At 37.9% G+C, this 20,436-nt stretch overlaps 2 protein-coding genes, 1 long non-coding RNA gene and 1 other non-coding gene across 7 annotated transcripts in view; 2 read left to right on the top strand and 2 right to left on the bottom strand.

Annotated features, from left to right (window-relative positions):
- The window catches only part of LOC114250780 (rho-related GTP-binding protein RhoN), a 125,749-nt gene that overhangs the window by 84,469 nt on the left and 20,844 nt on the right, over positions 1–20,436 (top strand). For all 4 annotated transcript variants that reach the window (XM_089739209.1, XM_089739204.1, XM_089739200.1 and 1 more), the window contains one exon: positions 13,076–13,228. In XM_089739209.1, coding sequence (XP_089595335.1) covers positions 13,088–13,228 — 141 coding nt within the window. In that variant the 5' untranslated portion in view covers positions 13,076–13,087. The remainder of the gene's footprint in view (positions 1–13,075; positions 13,229–20,436) is intronic.
- LOC149503237 (uncharacterized) overlaps positions 1–20,436 on the bottom strand; it is a 137,049-nt gene that overhangs the window by 109,033 nt on the left and 7,580 nt on the right. The gene's annotated exons all lie outside the window — the stretch shown is intronic.
- Positions 979–2,396, bottom strand: LOC114250773 (uncharacterized). The gene has a single exon (XM_028184778.2). The coding sequence runs from the start codon at positions 2,111–2,113 to the stop codon at positions 1,148–1,150; it is 966 nt and encodes a 321-aa protein (XP_028040579.2). The 5' UTR covers positions 2,114–2,396; the 3' UTR covers positions 979–1,147.
- Positions 8,418–8,490, top strand: TRNAF-GAA (transfer RNA phenylalanine (anticodon GAA)). The gene has a single exon. It is a non-coding gene; the product is annotated as a tRNA-Phe (tRNA).

Genomic DNA, 20,436 nt, shown 5'->3' with positions numbered 1-20,436 from the left:
GCAATAAAAAAAACAACTTAACACCAGATAGGCCGTGCGCTCGTTCACCCATCCACGCAATAATTAGAAACAAGAAAAAATGAACACTGCTTACTTTTGTCTACTGGGATAGCGTTAAACATTAATATATCCTATTTCTGTCGATGTTTATCGCCACATCCTTTTTTTATGGCTCTATATATGAAAATATGACGAATTCGCTCGTAATACGAATACTAGAGGAACTTTACCCATATAACTTGCCTCATTACTGTTAGAATTGTGTTAACACAGTGATTTGTTGATCGTTAAAATTTTATCAGCTACGTGAATAAAGATTTTTTAATTACGTACAAAAAATATTAAACATTAAAAATGCCACATCCAAACTATACTAGTGATGGTCCACCCTAGACGATATTGTCCCGAATATGAGTCTCTGAGAGCAGCTTAGCGCTTGCACACACATTCGGTAATGCGAAAATCCGGGTTCTCGGCAGGATATTACAGTGGCTTATACTATCCTGAGGTGTACCGTCTAATCAGTAACGGTTATACAGGGTGATTTTTCAGTCATCAGAACAGTTATCCGTGTAATATATTACAACCTGACTGAATACCAAAATCACAATGCGTTATTTTATTGAGACAACCGATCTTTCATTTACATTGTATATTTTTTCTGTGAAATAATTAGTTAAAGAAAATAACAAAACTGCTGATGGCAATTGAAAGTCCACACACGTCTTGTCTTAGATAGATAGGCTTAGTGTCATAAATTGAGCCATAAATGTACCTCATGTTTCAGGCCGAGTGGCACCACTGTGTAGTGTGAACGGTTGAGCAGTAAAAATTACCTTATCGACTCTTCTGAAACAGGAGCAGAGAGTGCTACTAACGATTCCACTATCCATCTTGAACCATCTGCTAGCTTAGCGCTTATCATAATATACAATAGCTAAAATATCAAAGCTGATGTTAAATTAAACCTTAAAAAAATCAAAAACAACAAACTTTAATACCATCTAAAATATCACACATTGAACATTCGCAAAGATAAAACAACTCAAACCTATGTATACTTATGTAAGTACAAACAAACAATATATCTACAAAAGGACTCGCGCATTAAATACATATATAACAGGAAAAAAAACCACAATAATCGTCAAAAGTCAAGATTAAAACCAAAACCGAATCGCACCCTCCTCTGCTTATCTATGAGGGTACTGGCTATGATCCGGAGGACCCGGGTCTCACGGTTCTCGCGGAAATGGACATCTTTCTGAAGCGTAAATCCCCCACAGCGCTGCGAATCCACAAACACCTTCAAATCGGTGTCGCTCCCGAAATTTTTATGCAACGCCAGCCCGACAGACACGGGAACACCGCGGCCGTCCTCACTAAGAATCGAGGCAATCGCTAAATCCGGAGCGAATTTCTTGTATAAACAAGCTTGGAAACCAATCTTGCTGATCGTCGACGATAATGCGAACGAAGGCTTTTCATATCGAACGCTCAATGAGTAATCAGGCGCCGCGGGGAACGCTAAAGGCCTTATCCCAACTTCTGTGCCAACATAAACATCGGAATGAACTTTATACATCCATTGCGTTATGAATTTAAGACTGGTCGGGTCAACGTCTCTCATTGTACACGAGACCGTACCGACTGACTTCTCGTTTTCCTTATCAAACACTATTTCGGTTTCCGAGGACACTAAATCTTTGATCCGCGATGTCAAACGCATTTCGTATGACCCCTCGATGACCTCTTTGTACGTCGCTGTCGCGCTGCCAGCGGAGTCGATCACTAAGCCATCATCGACATGCTTAGGCTCCGTTTCCTGATGTATCAAATGTCCGAAAGTTCTATATGAATCTTTTGGTTTACCGTAATTGTATTGTTGAACTAATTTGACTTTGTCCAGTACGTCTCTCAAAACGACCAGCTTAGCACCGATAAAGCACTTTGGAAACACGTTCTTCGCCTCATAATGAACATCGTTTAGCCTTGTCAATCTTACTTTCTGCGGCTGTATAACTATGATTTCCTTTTTCTTGGGCAGCAGTCGTTGTAGACTGGACACGAAGCTGCTCACTTCCTCTCTGATTATGTCCTCGTTTATGTCCATTGTTGTTTGATTGTGCTGCTATTTCTTCAATAACAGGACAGACGTCATTGACCGGTGTGTTACTTTGTTATTTTTAAACAGCGTCGACGTTGCGGCCGGCCAGTCGCGGTGCGCAAGGAGATTTGTATATTTTTAGTTGTCTATTGAGTTCGCGTGGGCCTATTCTTGTTTACGTCAAAGAGAGTATGTTTACGTTTGAACTGTATCCGTTTCATTCGATTCCGCTCGTAAAATCTCGAATTGATTAGCTACATTTTACATGTGGTGTTTTAGGTGACAATATTTGAAAGTATATTTGATTGATAAGATATTTCCTGATATGTATCTATATAAAGAATTATCGTTATTATCAGTGCTTAATTACTATTGTAGACTTTTTAGTTATGTCAAAACAGAATTCAAAGACAATAAATATTACAAACAAGTAAAAGACATAGTCTGATACAAACGTTAAAGCTATTTGACTCCACTTTAACAATAATTTGTTTCTGAAATATATTTAATGTAATAATTATTTATTTAACGTAAATTCTAAAAGCTCATAATTAGGCGTTTACGATTGCGCTCCGAGCTCTAAGCTCTCCTTATTGGAAATGCCTGGTTAGCAATTTATTACAATGGCGTTAATTCGCCACCTGCCACTCGACTTTCCTTAAATGAAAATGTCTTCTCCGTTATCGATTGTAATAATTCATCATTAGTCCAAGATTTACTAATCAGAATGTAGCTTTCTGTTAGCAAAATGTTCGGATTCGGATTTTTTTAGAAATACAAAAATCTGTATTGATTTATTTGTCACTAATAGATACTGTCCCATCCACTATCTATTCCTCTATTATGACTATTAAAAGAACTAAACGCCCACCCGGTGTGTTGGATTGCCGAAATTTATCACGATAAGGCAGCCAGCATAAAATTGCTCCACCCCATCTCTTCCTGTGTGTGCCATAATAGGCGATTAAGGGGTTCACCAGAGAGTGGGCAGCAGCATTATCTGGGTATTAAACTAGTGTACTGCGATAGCTATCCGGCATTTACTAACAATGCGTAGTGTAGGGCATCACGGCCATTTCTGTGGCGCAGCCGCCCTGCATTTCAGTTTGAAGGCTGAGACAGTCGTTAATCATGTCATGTCTCAAGGTGAATGCAGCATTCACGATACGATGCCAATGGAATCGGACAACTATTTAAAACTGAGTGAGCCGTAAGCTAGTTCATCCATCTAAGCAATTAAAAATCTCTTTCAAGCCAATATCCCGATGCGAAAGACTTTATACCTTACCTTGTACTCTAAGGGTTCTTCGCAAGAATTGACCGAATAATTTATAAGTTCATTTTTGAAGTCACAGATAAACTTTGCCTCACGCTGAGTCCTCCCAGCACTGAGATGTTCATCTCAAATTCGGTACGCGATACTCGAAGAAGCCAACTCCGGAATTTCAATTTACACGTTAGTAAATGAAATCGATTGAACGAAGTAAAATTTGCGGGAAACATCCAATCCCTTGAGTGTGGGGCCTTTTAGTAAATTGCAAATAAACAGGTGAAATTGAAAAGGGTTTCCCTAAGCACCGGGATTCTAAGGGATTTGTCCCTCGGCCACGTAATAGAGACGACGTTTACACCCGTTACTTAAGTTTCAAGATGATTTATTTTGATCGTGTTTACGTTGCGAAATGAATCATGACATCTGGGTCGATATTATTAAAAAGTTGATCTGTCGGTATCTGTATCACAGGAGGAGATCCTCTGGTGACTTTTGGTGACGTTCCGAATATTGTCCACAGTCACCATATCCAAGATTTCTTGTAATAGCCGCTAATAAGATTTAGACTTCGATTGGATCTCATTCATTTGCTGATAGATACCGCAAAATATCTATGCCTATATTTAGTAGGTAATACAACCTTAATAATTTTGGATTGATGTCCAAAAAGAGATGACACGCAGACCATTTCTCGTGGCCCTGTCAAAAACAAGTTTCTTTATAATAAAAGAAATTGTTAAAAAAAGTGAACGTCTTGCCAAAGAACATAGTCTCACTGGGAATGATGTAAGAACTCAAAGGATACCATTTAAAAGATATGGTGGAATAAAGAAACTCACATACACACGAACCTTGAAATGGAAAACACTGAATAATAAATACCATAGATATCAAACAAATTAACGAACCAATATAGGTCAACGGAAAACATATTTCATTGGAACTATAGCAATAAGAGAAATGAAAAAAAATTGTGAATTCAAACTTAAAAACACTGATATGAAACCAATATGGCGCATGAAACAGCTGCGTTCGATTCCAATATGAAGTAATAATGTCCATATTCGGACCGCTTTGTTTACGACTGGAAACATTAATATGATTTTATTTGAAATTCTGAAAATCGAAGTGAATTGCGCCGACGAGATATTTGATATTTTGTTAAAATATAACATTAACTTCGTTCTCTGTATTATAAATATATATTAATGTCTAGCAACAAATCACGCACGGTCATCCAGTCAAAGCTTAGGATTCTCTGTGTTATGTGTACTAGAGATTGACAAACATACTTATATATGTTTAAATAAATACATCTATAGATTATAAACACTCAGACAGAGAGCAAACAAACCTATTCATCACACAATGTTTGTCCGATATGGGAATCGAAACCACGACCCTAGGTGCAACAGTCTGGGCCATTACCTACTGCTCCACAGATTCGGTCATGTTATAACGGTAACTCGTTACTGGTCGTTTACTGGTGGTAGGACTTCTTGTGAGTCCGCGCAGGTAGGTACCACCACCCTGCCTATTTCTGCCGTGGAGCAGTAATGCATTTCGGTCTGAAGGGTGGGGCAGCCGTCGTGGGTGGGGCAGCCGTCGTGGGTGGGGCAGCCGTTGTAACTATACTGGAGACCTTAGAACTTATATCTCAAGGTGGGTTTACATTGTAGATGTCTATGGGCTTCAGTAACCACTTAACACCAGGTGGGCTGTAAGCTCGTCCACCCATTTAAGTAATAAAAACAATAATAATAATAAATCGTTTTAATAGAAAATGAAGGATTAAAAAGCACGCTTTTCTGTGACGTTAAAACGTTATAACGAGCATTATAATCGCAATATATCTCAATCAATTCCCTTAATCCATTTCGGGAACAACTCTAGCATGGATTCAGAAAGCGTTAACTGAAGTTCATTGAGCGCAGTTGCTGTTTATGGGCAGTTAAATTTTGATAGCCGACCCTCGTCGGGGCCCCGAACGGTCAACTACGCGAATATTAATAACGATGCCGAGAAAAGCATCCGTGGCCCGACGCTGATTTGGCGACCGGTCAATATTTGTACAAATACGCCAAGGAAACTGCCAGCAAAACATATGTATGTTTTGGGTTATCGTCTTCAACAGCATTATTACACCCATCGCGCGCCATAAAAAACTGTAACCATAGATAATATACACTTGTGACTTTGACAAATGCAATAATGGCTTGTCAAACTTCAAACTGTACAAAACGTCAAATAAGGCATTGATTTTTCAGTCAATTTAATCTGTACCGTTCTTTATTTATTCGTTAATTTCAGAATTCTAAGATTCTAACAATTCATAGATACACTTAATATTTAAGAGAACAACTCACGCGGCCCGCACTAACTTGAAGCCCCTTCAAGTCATTCAATTCCGCTTTCGCAGGATAGCCGTCAGAGCACCATGGTCCCAAAAGAATGTGGATTTCCATGATGACCTGGAGCTTGACTCAGTTAGTAAATTTGTACAGTCGGCATCATTGCGCCACTTCGACAAAGCGGCACGACACGAAAACCCTCTTGTCGTGGCCGCCCGAAATTACATACCCGAATAAGTGGACCGAATAATAAACAGTCGACGTAGCCTTTAGGGCTCATTACGGATCCTCTCAATCCTTTAACGGTGCTTTAGGTACCTCAAGCACCAGTTACCGTCCTCGCCGAACCCGTTGCTTGTGACGAAGGGCTCGACGAGTAAATTAACCTATAGACACAGCCCACTGAGTTTTTCGCCGGATCTTCTCGGTGGGTCGCGATTCTGATCCGGTAGTGGATTCAGTAAACACTTCTCTTACTGGGGCTTGTGTTAGCAAGTCGTCTCAGGTTAAGAGCCCCGTGAGCTCACCTACGTAGTTTGTACCTTGGTTTCCATTTAGTGATACTCTGGATTGATCAATCACAACAAAAATTGGTACAACTAATTAAAAACTAAATCGATTATTTTCAATCACATTTATAACTGAAGATAACAGACAATAATTTAGATTTAAATTTAAATTCTTGTTGTCAACTTTCACAATCTTTAAGCGTTCGCCTTAGAATTTTACCAGAAACAACAAACCTCGGCGCGGAACGCGCTGAATATATTAAAATTTGAAGGGAAACTTTAGCCGTTTATTCAAATTTTTTTTTATCACGAACTTTCTCGACTCAAAGAAGGGTTAATTTTATTGAGTGCTCACAAAAAAATATAAGAGTTGAACTAGACGATGCATAATTAACAACATTGATAAATAATTCTTGGATTAATCTCCGTATTGCTTCTTATTGTAGCTTTTTTTGTCTACCTACCTTCCAGCACCCTGGAGAACCAATTCTGGCTCCGCCTTTTTTTTTTTTTATTGCCTTTGTAGGCAGACGGGCATACGGCCCACCTGATGGTGAGTGGTTACCGTCGCCCATGGACTTCAGCAATGCCAGGAGCAGAGCCAAGCCGCTGCCTACTGCTTAATACTCTCCACAAGCCTCGTTTGAAGAAGGACATGTCATAGCGTTCGGGAAACACCGTGGAGGGGGGGGGAGCTCATTCCATAGCCGGATGGTACGTGGCAAAAAAGACCTCTGGAAACGCCTTGGTTGATGGGTGAGCTCATTGGGCAACTGACTTAATCAAAGTCCAACATTCGGCAAGTAACTTAAATCTAGGGACACATCGTGATTATCCCAGGTCGCAAAACCTAGTCATGGCGTCCCAAGATTTTTGGTGGAGATACCGGGAATCGAACCCGGGGCCTTTTTCGCTTTGCGTGTGAAAGGGAGTGGGATCCCTCTTCGGTTCCTCAGCAAGAAGGTGGACTGGGCGGCACGGGCGCGAAACTTCCGCTCATCTCCCGTAAGGGCTGTTGGGTGCCAGGTGCGGGGGCGCCCGGTACTCGGTTGTCGGTCCGATGGTGAGGCGGTGCAAGGTGGCTCCTGTGCACCGCTCACGGTGTGTCTCCCGAGACGACGTCCTGCGGGATCTTCCCGGGGATGGAATCCCATCCTACTGTAAGGACGGGTACCGGCGACGGCGAACCTAAGACTAAGGGGTTCCCAAACTTATTTTGTCTACTGCCCACTATATGAATAAATTATTTTTTAGCGCCCCCCCTTCTTTAACTTACTTAAAAGCCACTATAGCGAGAGCTCATTCGGTATCCAAGAGTCCTATCCTAGATGAAATCACAAATCGCCTCCCAAGCCTCTACACAACACCCCTATTTTTTTCTGGGTGTCTTGCCGCCCCCCTTTTGGCCTGCAGCGCCCATAAGGGGGCGTTATCGCCCACTTTGGGAAAGGTTGTCCTAAAACGTGAACTGATAGTCGAGTATCCTACCATTAAACGGGAATCCACGTTCGATTTGCAGCTTGTTTTCTGGTAGACTTAGCGACATAGCAAATTTCTCCCACCCGTGAAGCGGAAATAGCTTCTCCATAAAACCACCCATCCAATCCGCCCACACGGTGAAATATCATTCCTTTGTTGTGGTCCTCGTATTTGTAAACATGCCTAATATACAAACATGGCTGAGCTTATGCCTTTTTTCGGATACGCAGTTCAATTTTCTCTCATACCTCTCTAAATTAGTACAAAGAGAACAAACATGTAAATGGCATAAAAATATATCCATACACGCTACGTATGTAATTAATTGCTCATGAAAAATTCGAGTGCACTCGATGACGGAGCAAGACTCGCCTTGACAATGTTACACGCGGCCTTACTGCAAATGTGGATAGACTTTAACGAAATGCTATTTTTTTTTATAAGTTAACCGATCGCAAAGAGGTTTTATGTTAGTTTTTTTAAATACAAAACATGACAGTCCCGTCTCTTTCTTTATAGAATAGTCGTTTGTTCCAACTTGAAGGAAAGCATAGGCTCTGGGATACGCGGACATTTTTCAAGTTTTAACCGACTATAATGCTCTATCGCTCAATAAAGGGAGAGGAGAGTTACTGTATATTATTACATGATGGTGATACACATATTATATGATCACTAAATTCAGACTAATGTTTATCGCCGAAATAGCTCAGTTGGGAGAGCGTTAGACTGAAGATCTAAAGGTCCCCGGTTCAATCCCGGGTTTCGGCAGCCTTTTTTATATTTTTATTTTTTGGTCATGGAGCAGCTATTATGCTATTAACACTTCAAAACCATATCTCGAGGTCGCTAGGGGTTACATTATCATTTATATGGTCCATAACTCTATGGTTATACTACTTACTATATGGTAAGCAGTAGTATTGTACGGTAATTGCAACCATACTAGTGATAGGGAGTCCTGTCAACTGGTGGTAGGACGTCTTGTGAGTCCGCACGGGTAGGTACCACCACCCTGCCTATTTCTGCCGTGAAGCATTAATGCGTTTCGGCTTGAAGGGTTGAGCAAACGTTGTATTATAAAACTGACACTTTAGAACTCATGCCACATGTACGTTGTTGATGTCTATGGGCTCCTTTAATCAATCAACAAAACGTAGGCCATGAGCCCGTCTATCCATTTAAGCAATATTAATAAATAAATCTATACACAATGCAACCTTCGGATTATCTCGGTTTTATTGTCAAAAAACCTTGTCCCAATAAGATATAATTGCGTAATTCCGATTAAAATTAACTAATTAAGTGGCAATAAATGTTGTTTACCAAAAATTTACAAAAAACGGATATAGCGGTCTCGTTCTTAAGCGTCCGAACAATTCAATCGAGTATCGTGTACTTAGTGTATCGAATTGCGATTTTTTTTTAGTGACAGTTACTGAGAGAGAGAAAGTCAGTATAATTTATTGCACATCAACATTCAGCATAGCATTAAAAAGCAATCAGGCGCTCTTTAAGACAATCGTTTTTATCTATCTATACTTCTATACTAATATTATAAAGAGGAAAGATTTGTTTGTTTGTTTGTTTCGAATAGGCTCCGAAACTACTGGACCGATTTGAAAAATTATTTTTCCATTAGAAGCCGACATTGTCCCTAATGAACATAGGCTACTTTTTTTTATTATTTTTTTATTATTTTTTTTGGTTTCATGTGTGTTTTAATGTTTCCGAAGCGAAGCGAGGGCGGGTCGCTAGTATATTAATAAGTGAAGCAAATTATAATTCGTTCTAATGTAAAAGATAAGATTTTTTTTATAAACTACAAATTGTTGTTTTTTTATGTTTCCTAGAAGAACAAGAAACTATCCACGAATACGTTCATAAAGTTTTTGTTTACCGAAAAATTTTATGTTTCTAAAAACAATATAAGGGGAATCATCAACAGTCAAAAGACACTCAATGTGCTCTTTTTTTCCCTACCTATTCCCAGGTATCCAGGAGGGACGAGTAGGTGAGCTCACTGGCTTAACCTGAGAGAGAGGACTTGCTAACACTAGCCCTAGCAAGAACAGTGCTTGCAAAAACAGAGTTACCCGAGCGCCTACCAAGGAGACCTAACAACTCAAGAGCAGTTGCTTTGCGGATGAATCTACTACCGGATCGGAATCGCGACCCGCTGAGAAGATTGGGCGAGAAACTTAGCGGTCTGATGTTTAGGTTCGGTTGCGAACTCGGTAAAGAGTTCGACGAGTATTGTTACCGGGGTTGCAACAATTATTGAATCTGATAGATCCGTAAGGACGAGTCTAGAGCGTTGACGGTGGCTGGCTCCTGCGTGATTAGGATTTGGGGAGTAGTCAGCGGCGGCAACGATAAGGCGATTATCATTAGGCCCAGTCTTATCGAAGTGTAAATACTACTTATCTTATCGGTTAATTCAATTAAATTTCACAATTACAAATTTCATCGCCAATTTGATGTTTAAATTTCGATACATACGTGTTATAATTCCGAATATTCGAAATATTTTTGGCTGTTTTACCACAGAAAGCCACACGTTTAATTCAGTATCGAATATCAATTAAAAATAACATTTCGATCCTATAAAAAAACATGCACGCAAGTGTAGGTACATATAAAAAAGAACATAAACACACAACTGAAATACCTCGTCCCGTTAGTCATCGAAATATCGGTACGGATATGCGATACAAAAAAAAATAACAGATATTTTAATAGCCGATATCTGTTCAGGTAGTTACTTTTTACGCTCGGCAATATTCAATGTATGTAAGTACCTAGATGTGTGTGGCGAACGAGAAAATTGTTTTCCAACGTTCGAATATTTTGAGATATATCTTTGGAAGTTCGGTGTCCATTACACGTTTTTTGTTTGATTCGATTCTATGTTTATGTTTTCTGAACATAGACGACTCAGTTTACGGTCTGTTGGGCGTTGTAGGCGAATAGTAAGCAGTGTGCTTAGTGCGAATTTTTCACGTTCTCGACAGCGTAAAAGTCAAATTTGTATGGAGTTGGAACGTTTGCCTACATTAGCCACTAGAGGCGCTGTTCCAACTGCATACAGATTCGAGTTAACTTTTACGATATCGATAACGTTAAAAACTCGCAATGAGCACACAGAGTGCGATGATGACGTAGAGAAAATCTGAATTACATTTTCATACCCAAATCGCATGGGCTATGGGTGGTTCGTTGATGGGTTGACGGTAGAAGATCACGCGGACGCTCACCTACCCGTTGGTCATATCTGGTAAAGACGCTTACCGGCCCGCCAATAACTAAGACTATTGTGTTGGTAGCCACCATACAACGCAAGATATTTGACAAATGCCTGAACCTCGCTTACGTCATTTTCAAGATAAGCTTGCATATTACAAGTTCCGAACAATAACATTCGGACCGTCGGTCTACCGAGCAAATGGTGGAAGATCTTCCTTCCGTCATTAAGCCTCCACACGTCACTAGAAAGTCAATAATATTGAAAATTAATAATCAATTATATTTAATTGTATATAAATAATAGTTGATTGGAAGAGATCACCTTTATGGATAAATCCGACCTATGTGCTTATAGATTATTTTTTACACATTTTTTTTTCTATACTTTATGTTACTTTGGTGTACCTAAGTGCAGTTAAATGTTTTGTAATTTAATCTACACCTCTGAGTTTTTTATGTAATATAAATACATACATATATATTAGTGTAAATGATGATATTATACAATGAAATCCCACTTTGTTGCTTACGAGACTTTATTTATATTTGTACAATAATTTATTTAGAGATGCTTGTTATTTTGTGTTTTAGTTAAATTATGAAGTAAAGGAGCGAGAATGTTTCCCTCATAAAATTTGTTAGTCACAGAGAGTAGTTAGATACAGATTATGTTAAAATTACAGAGTAGTTAGCTTAAATTGAATTACAGATTAATAACCTTAGTATAGATTACCTTCTTCAAAAGAGGCTTGTGGAGAGTATGAAGCGGTAGGCAACGGCTTGGCTCTGCCCCTTGCATTGCTGAAGTCCATGGGCGACGATAACCACTCGCCATCAGGTGGGCCGTATGCTCGTCTGCCTACAAGGGCAATAAAAAAAATAAAAAGATTATACACGATACACGGACACGCCAAAATCTTTAACAATTAGATTATCTTATCTGAACGAGAAAAAAACCATATTTTAATTTTTCGCACTTACACAATACTATTCGCAAACATTATACGGTATTCACTAGACTAATGAAAAAAAAATATCGAAATTGGACACGCGGAATCTGAAGACGAAGTCAATTCTGATTTTGGATTTTTCTCTTTGCCATAGCCGATTCTTAATTTCGCAAACAAATCCTCTTATCGTGACGAAACGAATTGGGAACTTTCGTTTTTAATGCGCTCAAAATCGTAATAGCACTGAAAATGCTTAGGGATAATTCGTACGTGATTTTTTTGTATTGAACATTGAAGAATGCGAATATTAACACGTAAATTCAATTAAAATTTCGTATCACTATTTGTTCCATCTTTGTCTTTCTTCTGTTAAACAAATAATAATAAATCAAATAAATTTTTTTTTATTCAACATAAATGAAAGTACACACTTGTTGAACGTCAAAAAGAACTACCGCCAATTCACAAAAACAAATTTCACAAAAATTCACAAAAATAAACATTCATAATTCCATACTTATTTAATATTATTAAATCTGAAAGTGTTTTTTTTTGTGTCTATATTTGTGTCCTTCTTTCTTTCACGACGAAACGAAGCAAGGGATTGACATATTTTTTATCTTTGGTCAGGGAAGTGAAATATAGGCTACCTTTTATTCCGAACAAGATATCATACCATACCCACGGTACATTACATTGACGCTTTTTATAGAATACAGTAGGCAGCAGGTTGGCTTTGCCCCTGGTATTGCTGACGTCCGTGGGCGACGGTAACCACTCACTATCAGGTGGGCCGTATGCTCGTATGCCTACAAGGGCAATAAAAAACGCGGGAAGTCGCGGTTAACAGCTCTTAAAAATATAAAGTACCTATAAAAGTTATCTATACTAATATTATAAAGAGGAAAGATTTGTTTGTTTGTTTGTTTCGAATAGGCTCCGAAACTACCGGACCGATTTGAAAAATTATTTTTCCATTAGAAGCCAACATTGTCCCTGATGAACATAGGCTACTTTTTTAATTTTTTTTTTTTGATTTCATGTGTGTTTTAATGTTTCCGAAGCGAAGCGAGGGCGGGTCGCTAGTTTTAAATAATCTGAGTGACGAATTTGCTAATTATTAAAAATAAATCTAAGCCTCTTTCTCTCTTCTTCCGCAGAGCGCCGAGAAGATGTGGTCGAATAGGAAATGCGAAACCGGTACAGCTGGTACTCCTACAGCAGAAGAAGAGATCAAAGTAGTCCTTGTAGGGGATACTCAGTGCGGGAAGACGTCGCTGGTCCAAAGATTTGTGTCCGATACATTTATTGAGGTGAGTTCCTAACATTTTATTAACAGATTTTATCATCTCGACCCCTATTCAATCTATTTATCTATTTAACAGAATATTCTAACGTGATTTTCATAAATTTCAAGACATCCGATTAAAAAAGATCGAACGATTTTATTACTTTGGCTTAATATTAAAGAAAAAGGAATATGTAATTTTTTTTTAGTTATAATGAGGTTGGTAAGAATATGTTAACTATGAATGTGGAAGGATATAGAGGAAGAGGTAGACCTAAGAAGAAATGGGTGGATTGCGTGAAAGACGATATGGGTAAGAGGGGAGTGAGCGAAGAAATTGTATATGATAGAAGAGTATGGAAGGAGAAAACATGTTACGCCGACCCCAGGTAACTGGGAGAAGGGCAGGATAATGATACTTCGCTTAACCAACTTGTGCGAGCTCAGAGATCTAGAGTCTTCTATCAACTATGGATTTAAGCAATATTAAAAACAATCTACATATATTAATGAGTGAAGCAAAAACTTTGTACCCCTTTGTTCTATGAAATTTCCCACACTTATAGAAAATATAAAGAAGGAGTGCAGAATATTAATATTTTTTTTAAATTATGCATAAAAAATACATTAAATCAATAAGAAAAATATTACACACACTATCATGTATTTGACACAACACAGACATATATTAATAATTATACTCTTTGCTTATTGTTAATTAACAAACTTTTATCATTGTTTATAGTATGTGGTCAAAATGAGAATAGATTAATATTATTTGTCTTTAATATTACTTATCTTTAATGTATTTTTGGCGAAATCTGTGATTATATTACAGAAGTATAATGGTGTTTGACAATCTATACTAATATTATAAAGAGGAAAGATTTGTTTGTTTGTTTGTTTCGAATAGGCTCCGAAACTACTGGACCGATTTGAAAAATTCTTTTTTCATTAGAAGCCGACATTGTCCCTGATGAACATAGGCTACTTTTTTAATTTTTTTTTTTTTTGTTTCATTTGTGTTTTAATGTTTCCGAAGCGAAGCGAGGGCGGGTCGCTAGTAGAATAATAATAATGTTCAAACTTATGATTTCAATTAATTATAGTCGAATTTCGACTACTGCGGGACCACTAGTATTAATAATTAAAACATCTACTTTCTATTGAAAGTATTCGCAGTGTATACAAAATGTATACAATGTGCGTACAATCTCATAGACGTAATGGATTGAATTATTCTCATAAGTTCAAAGTGACAGTTTGACGGAGTGTTCGGGCCGTGACGAGGGTCCCAGCGAAAACATGTTTTGATAGCGTCAAGGCCTTCCTTGATAGTTTCGAAATACTCCAAGACCTGAGGGCCTGAATTCTGAACGTCTAAGAATTGAAGGTAGTGTTAAATATCGACTACTTTGAACGATCCGGCGCGCGGCGGCTTGTGGCTCTAATTTATTCTAACAATAGTAAATTTTGACTTGAAGACGACTAGGAGATGTATGGAAATGGTAGTGCAAGGTGGAGGGGGAAGAGGTCAACCGAAGAAGACATGGATGGAGTGTGTAAATGACGATATGAGAGAGAGAGAGGAGTGTCTGATAGAAAAGAATGGAAGAGAAAAATTAGCTGTGCCGACCCCACCTAGTGGGATAAGGTGGAGAAAAAGAAGAAGAATGGTTGAAAATAAACCCGCAAAATTATAATTTGCGTAATTGTTGGTGGTAGGACCTCTTGTTAGTTCGCATTTCTGCCGTGAAGCAGTAATGTGTTTCGGTTTAAAGAATGTAGCAGCCGTTGTAACTATTTACGTTGTAGATGTCTATGGGCTCCAGTAACAACTTAACACCAGGTGGGCTGTGAGTTCGTCCGACCATCTAAGCATTCTAAGCAAATAAAAAATAAAAAAACTAACTTATTACTACTTCGCACCAATTATAGGTTTTCCTTTATTGCCTTTGTAGTCAGACGAGCATACGGCCCACCTAATGGTAAGTGGTTACCATTGCTAAGGGAAGTCAGCAATGCCAGGGGCAAAGTCATCATCTCATAACAGCATACAATAGTGAGTATGATAAACTATATATAAGTATAATAGGTGCAGTCTTTGTAATAGGTCCCCTTAATAAATATACATATTATATCTACGTATTAACGGATATCGTACAGTTTTATTTTATTTTGTTTATGACATTCGACCATTATTTGTATTTTATTTTGCAATTGATAAACATATCGAAAAGCCAAAAAAATAAGGCTACCTAACAAAATGTTTTAATGCACATAGCCATCATAAAGAAAAATAACAAAACTTACTTTGTTACTAGATACAATTCGTATGTAATGTGAAGCGCTTAAATTGTTTGCTTTGGATAGTTATTAGAAGGATCCAAGAATGAATTGTCTTGTCTGAATTAGTTTTAAACAATTTTATTTTATAATTAAGCATTCTGATCACTCCGATTAACAGCGTAGATTAATGAAATAACTTTACACATGTCAAAATTACTGACACTAAAAAGAAGAAATCCATTCACATACGGTAAAAGTGAAATATTCAGAAGTATTCTATCTCATTCACTCCTAAGTTAAGCAATACAGAGTGTAAGATTGTTTTGTCTCTATCTAATGTTACTTTTTCGTTTCATCGAATTTCAAATGCAGCGACGCTGACGAGGTTTTTGCTTTAAAACAAACTGTTATTTAAAAAGAATAACAAAAGGAAAACAATTATTTAACTGATTTCTAACTTCGAACTAAATTCAAAGAAAAAAAACATAACAATCCTTAAAAATCATTCATTGACCGTTTATTTGTGAAGCCTAAACAAACATCCGCTTCCCGCGCATTCGAACAATCGTTTGCGCGGGAAGAATCTGTCAGGCAATACAATGATGATTATTTATTATTAAAACGTGTTATCTATATTATGAATTATGTTTCACCGTAAGAAAAACACGAGGGTTACGGAATTCATTCATACATTCGTCTACAAAAATATCAAACAAAGCCATAAACATCTGCACAGAATTCAGATCACATTGAACACGTATTAACGCTTTAGTTGTACAGAATATAAATAATCTGTGGATAAACAATAAATGCTTACGGTACGGACTTTTTGGCGCAAATGCGAAGAGTAAAGTTGTGTGATTTGGTTTAGTTTGTCTATTTAGTGTTTCTTCAGGTTTAAATGTGTTTAAATGTGAAATGGCTTAATATCCAAAATACTTGTTTTTTTGGATTATTTTGACTTTTAAAAAAATAATTTTATAAACTGATAGATTAAATGTTTATAAGGCGTTCAAAGTGTAAAATTCATTTTCTTAAAATTTTTAGTTAAGCTACTTCAATTCTAAAAGTGCATTAATAATATCGACGCTTGAAAGGCAAACATGACTAAGCGACAATGCGTGAACTTTAGAGTAGACTAATTTAAAGTTGAAATATCTGAAAAAAATCTATTTTAACGAATCTAGCTGTAGGATTGAAATTATTTTAATAGACCTAGAAATATATATTTTTTGCGCATCGAATACGGTTATTGCCTTTTTTTTTTATTGCTTAGATGAGTGAACGAGCTCACAGCCCATCTGGTGTTAAGTGGTTACTGGAGCTCATAGACATCCACAACGTAAATGCGCCACCCACCTTGAGATACAAGTTCTAAGGTCTCAAGTAACGACGGCTGCCCCACCCTTCAAACCGAAACGCATTACTGCTTCACGGCAGAAATAGACAGGGTGGTGGTATCCACCCGCGCGGACTCACAAGAGGTCCTACCACCAGTAATTACGCAAATTATAATTTTGCGGGTTTCATTTTGATTACACGATGTTATTCCTTCACCGTGGAAGTCAATCGTGAACATTTGTTGAGTACGTATTTCATTTGAAAAATTGGTACCCGCCTGCGGGATTCGAACACCGGTGCATCGCTCAACACGAATGCACCGGACGTCTTATCCGTTAGGCCACGACGACTACAATTTATTCCTATCATTTATGTACAAAGCAGTTATTGTCGCTTAGTCACGTTTGCCTTTCAAGCGTCGATATGTATTTGATGACCGAAACATCTGTATTCACAGAATAACTTAACCTAAAGCCACGTGATTTCAGAAAAAAAACACGCTTTTCATCGTACATTTGAATACATATGCGCCAAACTTGGAAGCCATTAGACAAGGTTCCGGACGGCTGGCCTAATCGCATTAAACCAGGGATTCCGCCTAAAACGGAATCCGATTGTCTAATTCACCTGTAGTGCTTCCAATTTGAACCGTTTACGGGTTGTAAATGGTATAGCTGTAGTAATTCACTGTAAAAATATGACGAGACTTAGGTATTGCCCGAAATACTGTAATAATGTTGTTTGAAATATTTTCTACAGATCTTTTCTGTGTTCCTTGATTGTTAGAATTAAACTCTTTACACTTCGTGGTTTTTGACATGTTATACTTTGTTATTGATCAAGGAAAAAATAAATAAAAAATGCAAAGCCTAACCATAGACATTTTATTTATATTCACCGATCAGGCAATAGCTATAGAACCGTCATTAAATGCCAACATTACAGAAATACGATCAAAAGCTTAATTCGTAACACGACAATTTTCATATTTTTTGTTGCTTCGATTGGTAGGTAGACAAAGTAAAGTTTCAGTTTTATAATACAACGTTTGCCCCACCCTTCAAACCGAAACTCATTACTACTTCACGGCAGTGTAACTTTTCCTAATATATAAACAAAAGGCATTTGTAAGTTGTCGTGGCCTAACAGATAAGACGTCCGGTGCATTCGTGTTGAGCGATGCACCGGTGTTCGAATCCCGCAGGCGGGTACCAATTTTTCTAATGAAATACGTACTCAACAAATGTTCACGATTGATTTCCACGGTGAAGGAATAACATCGTGTAATAAAAATGAAACCCGCAAAAATTATAATTTGCGTAATTACTGGTGGTAGGACCTCTTGTGAGTCCGCACGGGTAGGTACCACCACCCTGCCTATTTCTGCCGTGAAGCAGTAATGCGTTTCGGTTTGAAGGGTGGGGCAGCCGTTGTAACTATAATTGAGACCTTAGAACTTATATCTCAAGGTGGGTAGCGCATTTACGTTGTAGATGTCTATGGGCTCCAGTAACCACTTAACACCAGGTGGGCTGTGAGCTCGTCCACTCATCTAAGCAATAAAAAAAAAAAAAAGGCAATTTCGAAGTATTAAACAAAGATGAGTTCATCAGATGGTTATTATTCAATCAGTAGTAGTTTATTTATAAATTAAAAAACAGTTAAATTGTTTTTTTATGAGTATGGGGGGGGCTCCGCCCCCTTATCCCCTGCCAGGGCTTCGCCCCTGGACCCCACCCGGGCTTCGTCCCTGGACCCCGACTCGGTACTACACGAACTTTCGGCCTGATAGGAGAAAAAATAGTATGTGCACCGCGGGAAAAAAGTAGGACATCTCATCTTACTTTTCTCCCTTGGTGCACAATGTACTATAAACTTTAACATGAAGTAATGGAGGTATGAGGTCTCAATTTGGTCATGTGTGCTACTCATTTACAATTATTTCAATTCCTAGTCTAGTAAAGTAAAGTAAAGTCTAGACCACACTACTGACTTCGGCAAAGTTTTAGTACAAGAAAGATACTTCAAACACACGAGCCAAACGTCGACTGACCAATGAACACTAACTTAATTGAATCTATATTGAATTAAATGCAGCGACATTGATTGACAGAATGAAGGACATAACTCCGTTTCCTGGACGGGAATGAATGACTGAATTCATTCGATGCTCTAACGAATTGGCTGACATCGTATCGATTTCACGCCGACACCAGTTGGAATTTTATCGGAATTTGTCCAACAATTCAGAGATGCTTGAACTGCGAAACCGTGAAAAGGTTGCAATGCGTGTGTAATTTAAAAAACATTTAAATCAACACACGATGCTGCCACTCTCTCAAACTTATACTTAACTAGCGACCCGCCCTCGCTTCGCTTCGGAAACTGTAATTTATTATTGATTTCTCCACTATTTAATGGATGTTATTATGCATATAAACCTTCCTCTTCAATTACTCTATCTATTAAAAAAAACCGCATCAAAATCCGTTGCGTAGTTTTAAAGATTTAAGCATACATAGGGACAGAGAAAGCGACTTTGTTTTATACTATGTAATGAAACACAATTGTTCAGTGTGCTTAGTATGTAGTAGTTTTATTTTTCCAACTGGAAAAGCAAAGGTATCAATCACCATATCACCAAAGGTACCATACAGCCTAATCTTTTATATATGTTTTTTTATATGAAAAATGATATTATGAAATGAAATGAAGTTAATTAATAGGAAACATGCCATGCAATAAAATGAAATGAGATGAGACGATATAGGATGAAGTATAATCTCAGTAAAATGGTGGTCATGTACTGAGACCGTTTCATTGAGCTTTTGGAGGATCCCGAGAAGTTACGTTCATCTGCTTTGTTTCATTTTCCCACATTTGTGCACTTTCACTTATACTAAACAGTTAATAAACCACCGTTATTACACATTTCAACCTGCAGAAACACTAAATAGACAAAATAAAACAAATTACACAACTTCACTCCTCGCGTTCCGGCCAAAAGGTCCAACAGTCTGCTTAGTGCGAGTTTTTGAACGTTCTCGATAGCGTTAAAGTTAACTCAAATCTGTATGCAGTTAAAACAGCGCCTTTAGCGGCAAACGTAGGCAAACGTTCCAACTCCATACAAAAATGAGTTACTTTTACGCAATCGACAACGTTAAAAAGCTCACAGGTACGTAAGATAGTCCCAATTCAGTTCCCGTATTTTAACTGCCTTTAATTATTCAGCCATCTGTGAAAGTGCCCGAACGCGGGAAAGTGAAACAAGCTGGTGAACGCAGCTAACAATCTGATTGTATTATTTTGAACATACCGGATAAATCTAGTTCTTATTGCCTCAAAGAACTCACTCACTCACACCCATGAATTTGTAATTTAATGTCGTCCATGTAAAATTATCTGAAAAAAGCGTTTCATCACGCCGTTAATTACTTTATTATTAATACGCTTTTATTAGCTTCAGACGTATGTATGTAACGGAATCTTTGAACAGAATTTTGACCCACTTCAAAACGTCGGATTAACTTGCAATTTGGCATACTTATTAAGAACCGATGACAATTCAAGACTTAAAAAATATATTTAAAAAATTGAAAT

The sequence above is a fragment of the Bombyx mandarina genome, chromosome 03, assembly GCF_030267445.1.
Source record: "Bombyx mandarina strain Sakado chromosome 03, ASM3026744v2".
In the NCBI taxonomy this organism is placed as follows: Eukaryota; Metazoa; Arthropoda; class Insecta; order Lepidoptera; family Bombycidae; genus Bombyx; species Bombyx mandarina.
This window is presented reverse-complemented; position numbering and strand designations above follow the sequence as displayed.

What these genes read in the sequence shown, in the direction of transcription:
- LOC114250773 (XM_028184778.2), bottom strand. Translation starts at nt 2,113, where the DNA reads ATGGACATAAACGAGGACATAATCAGAGAGGAAGTGAGCAGCTTCGTG.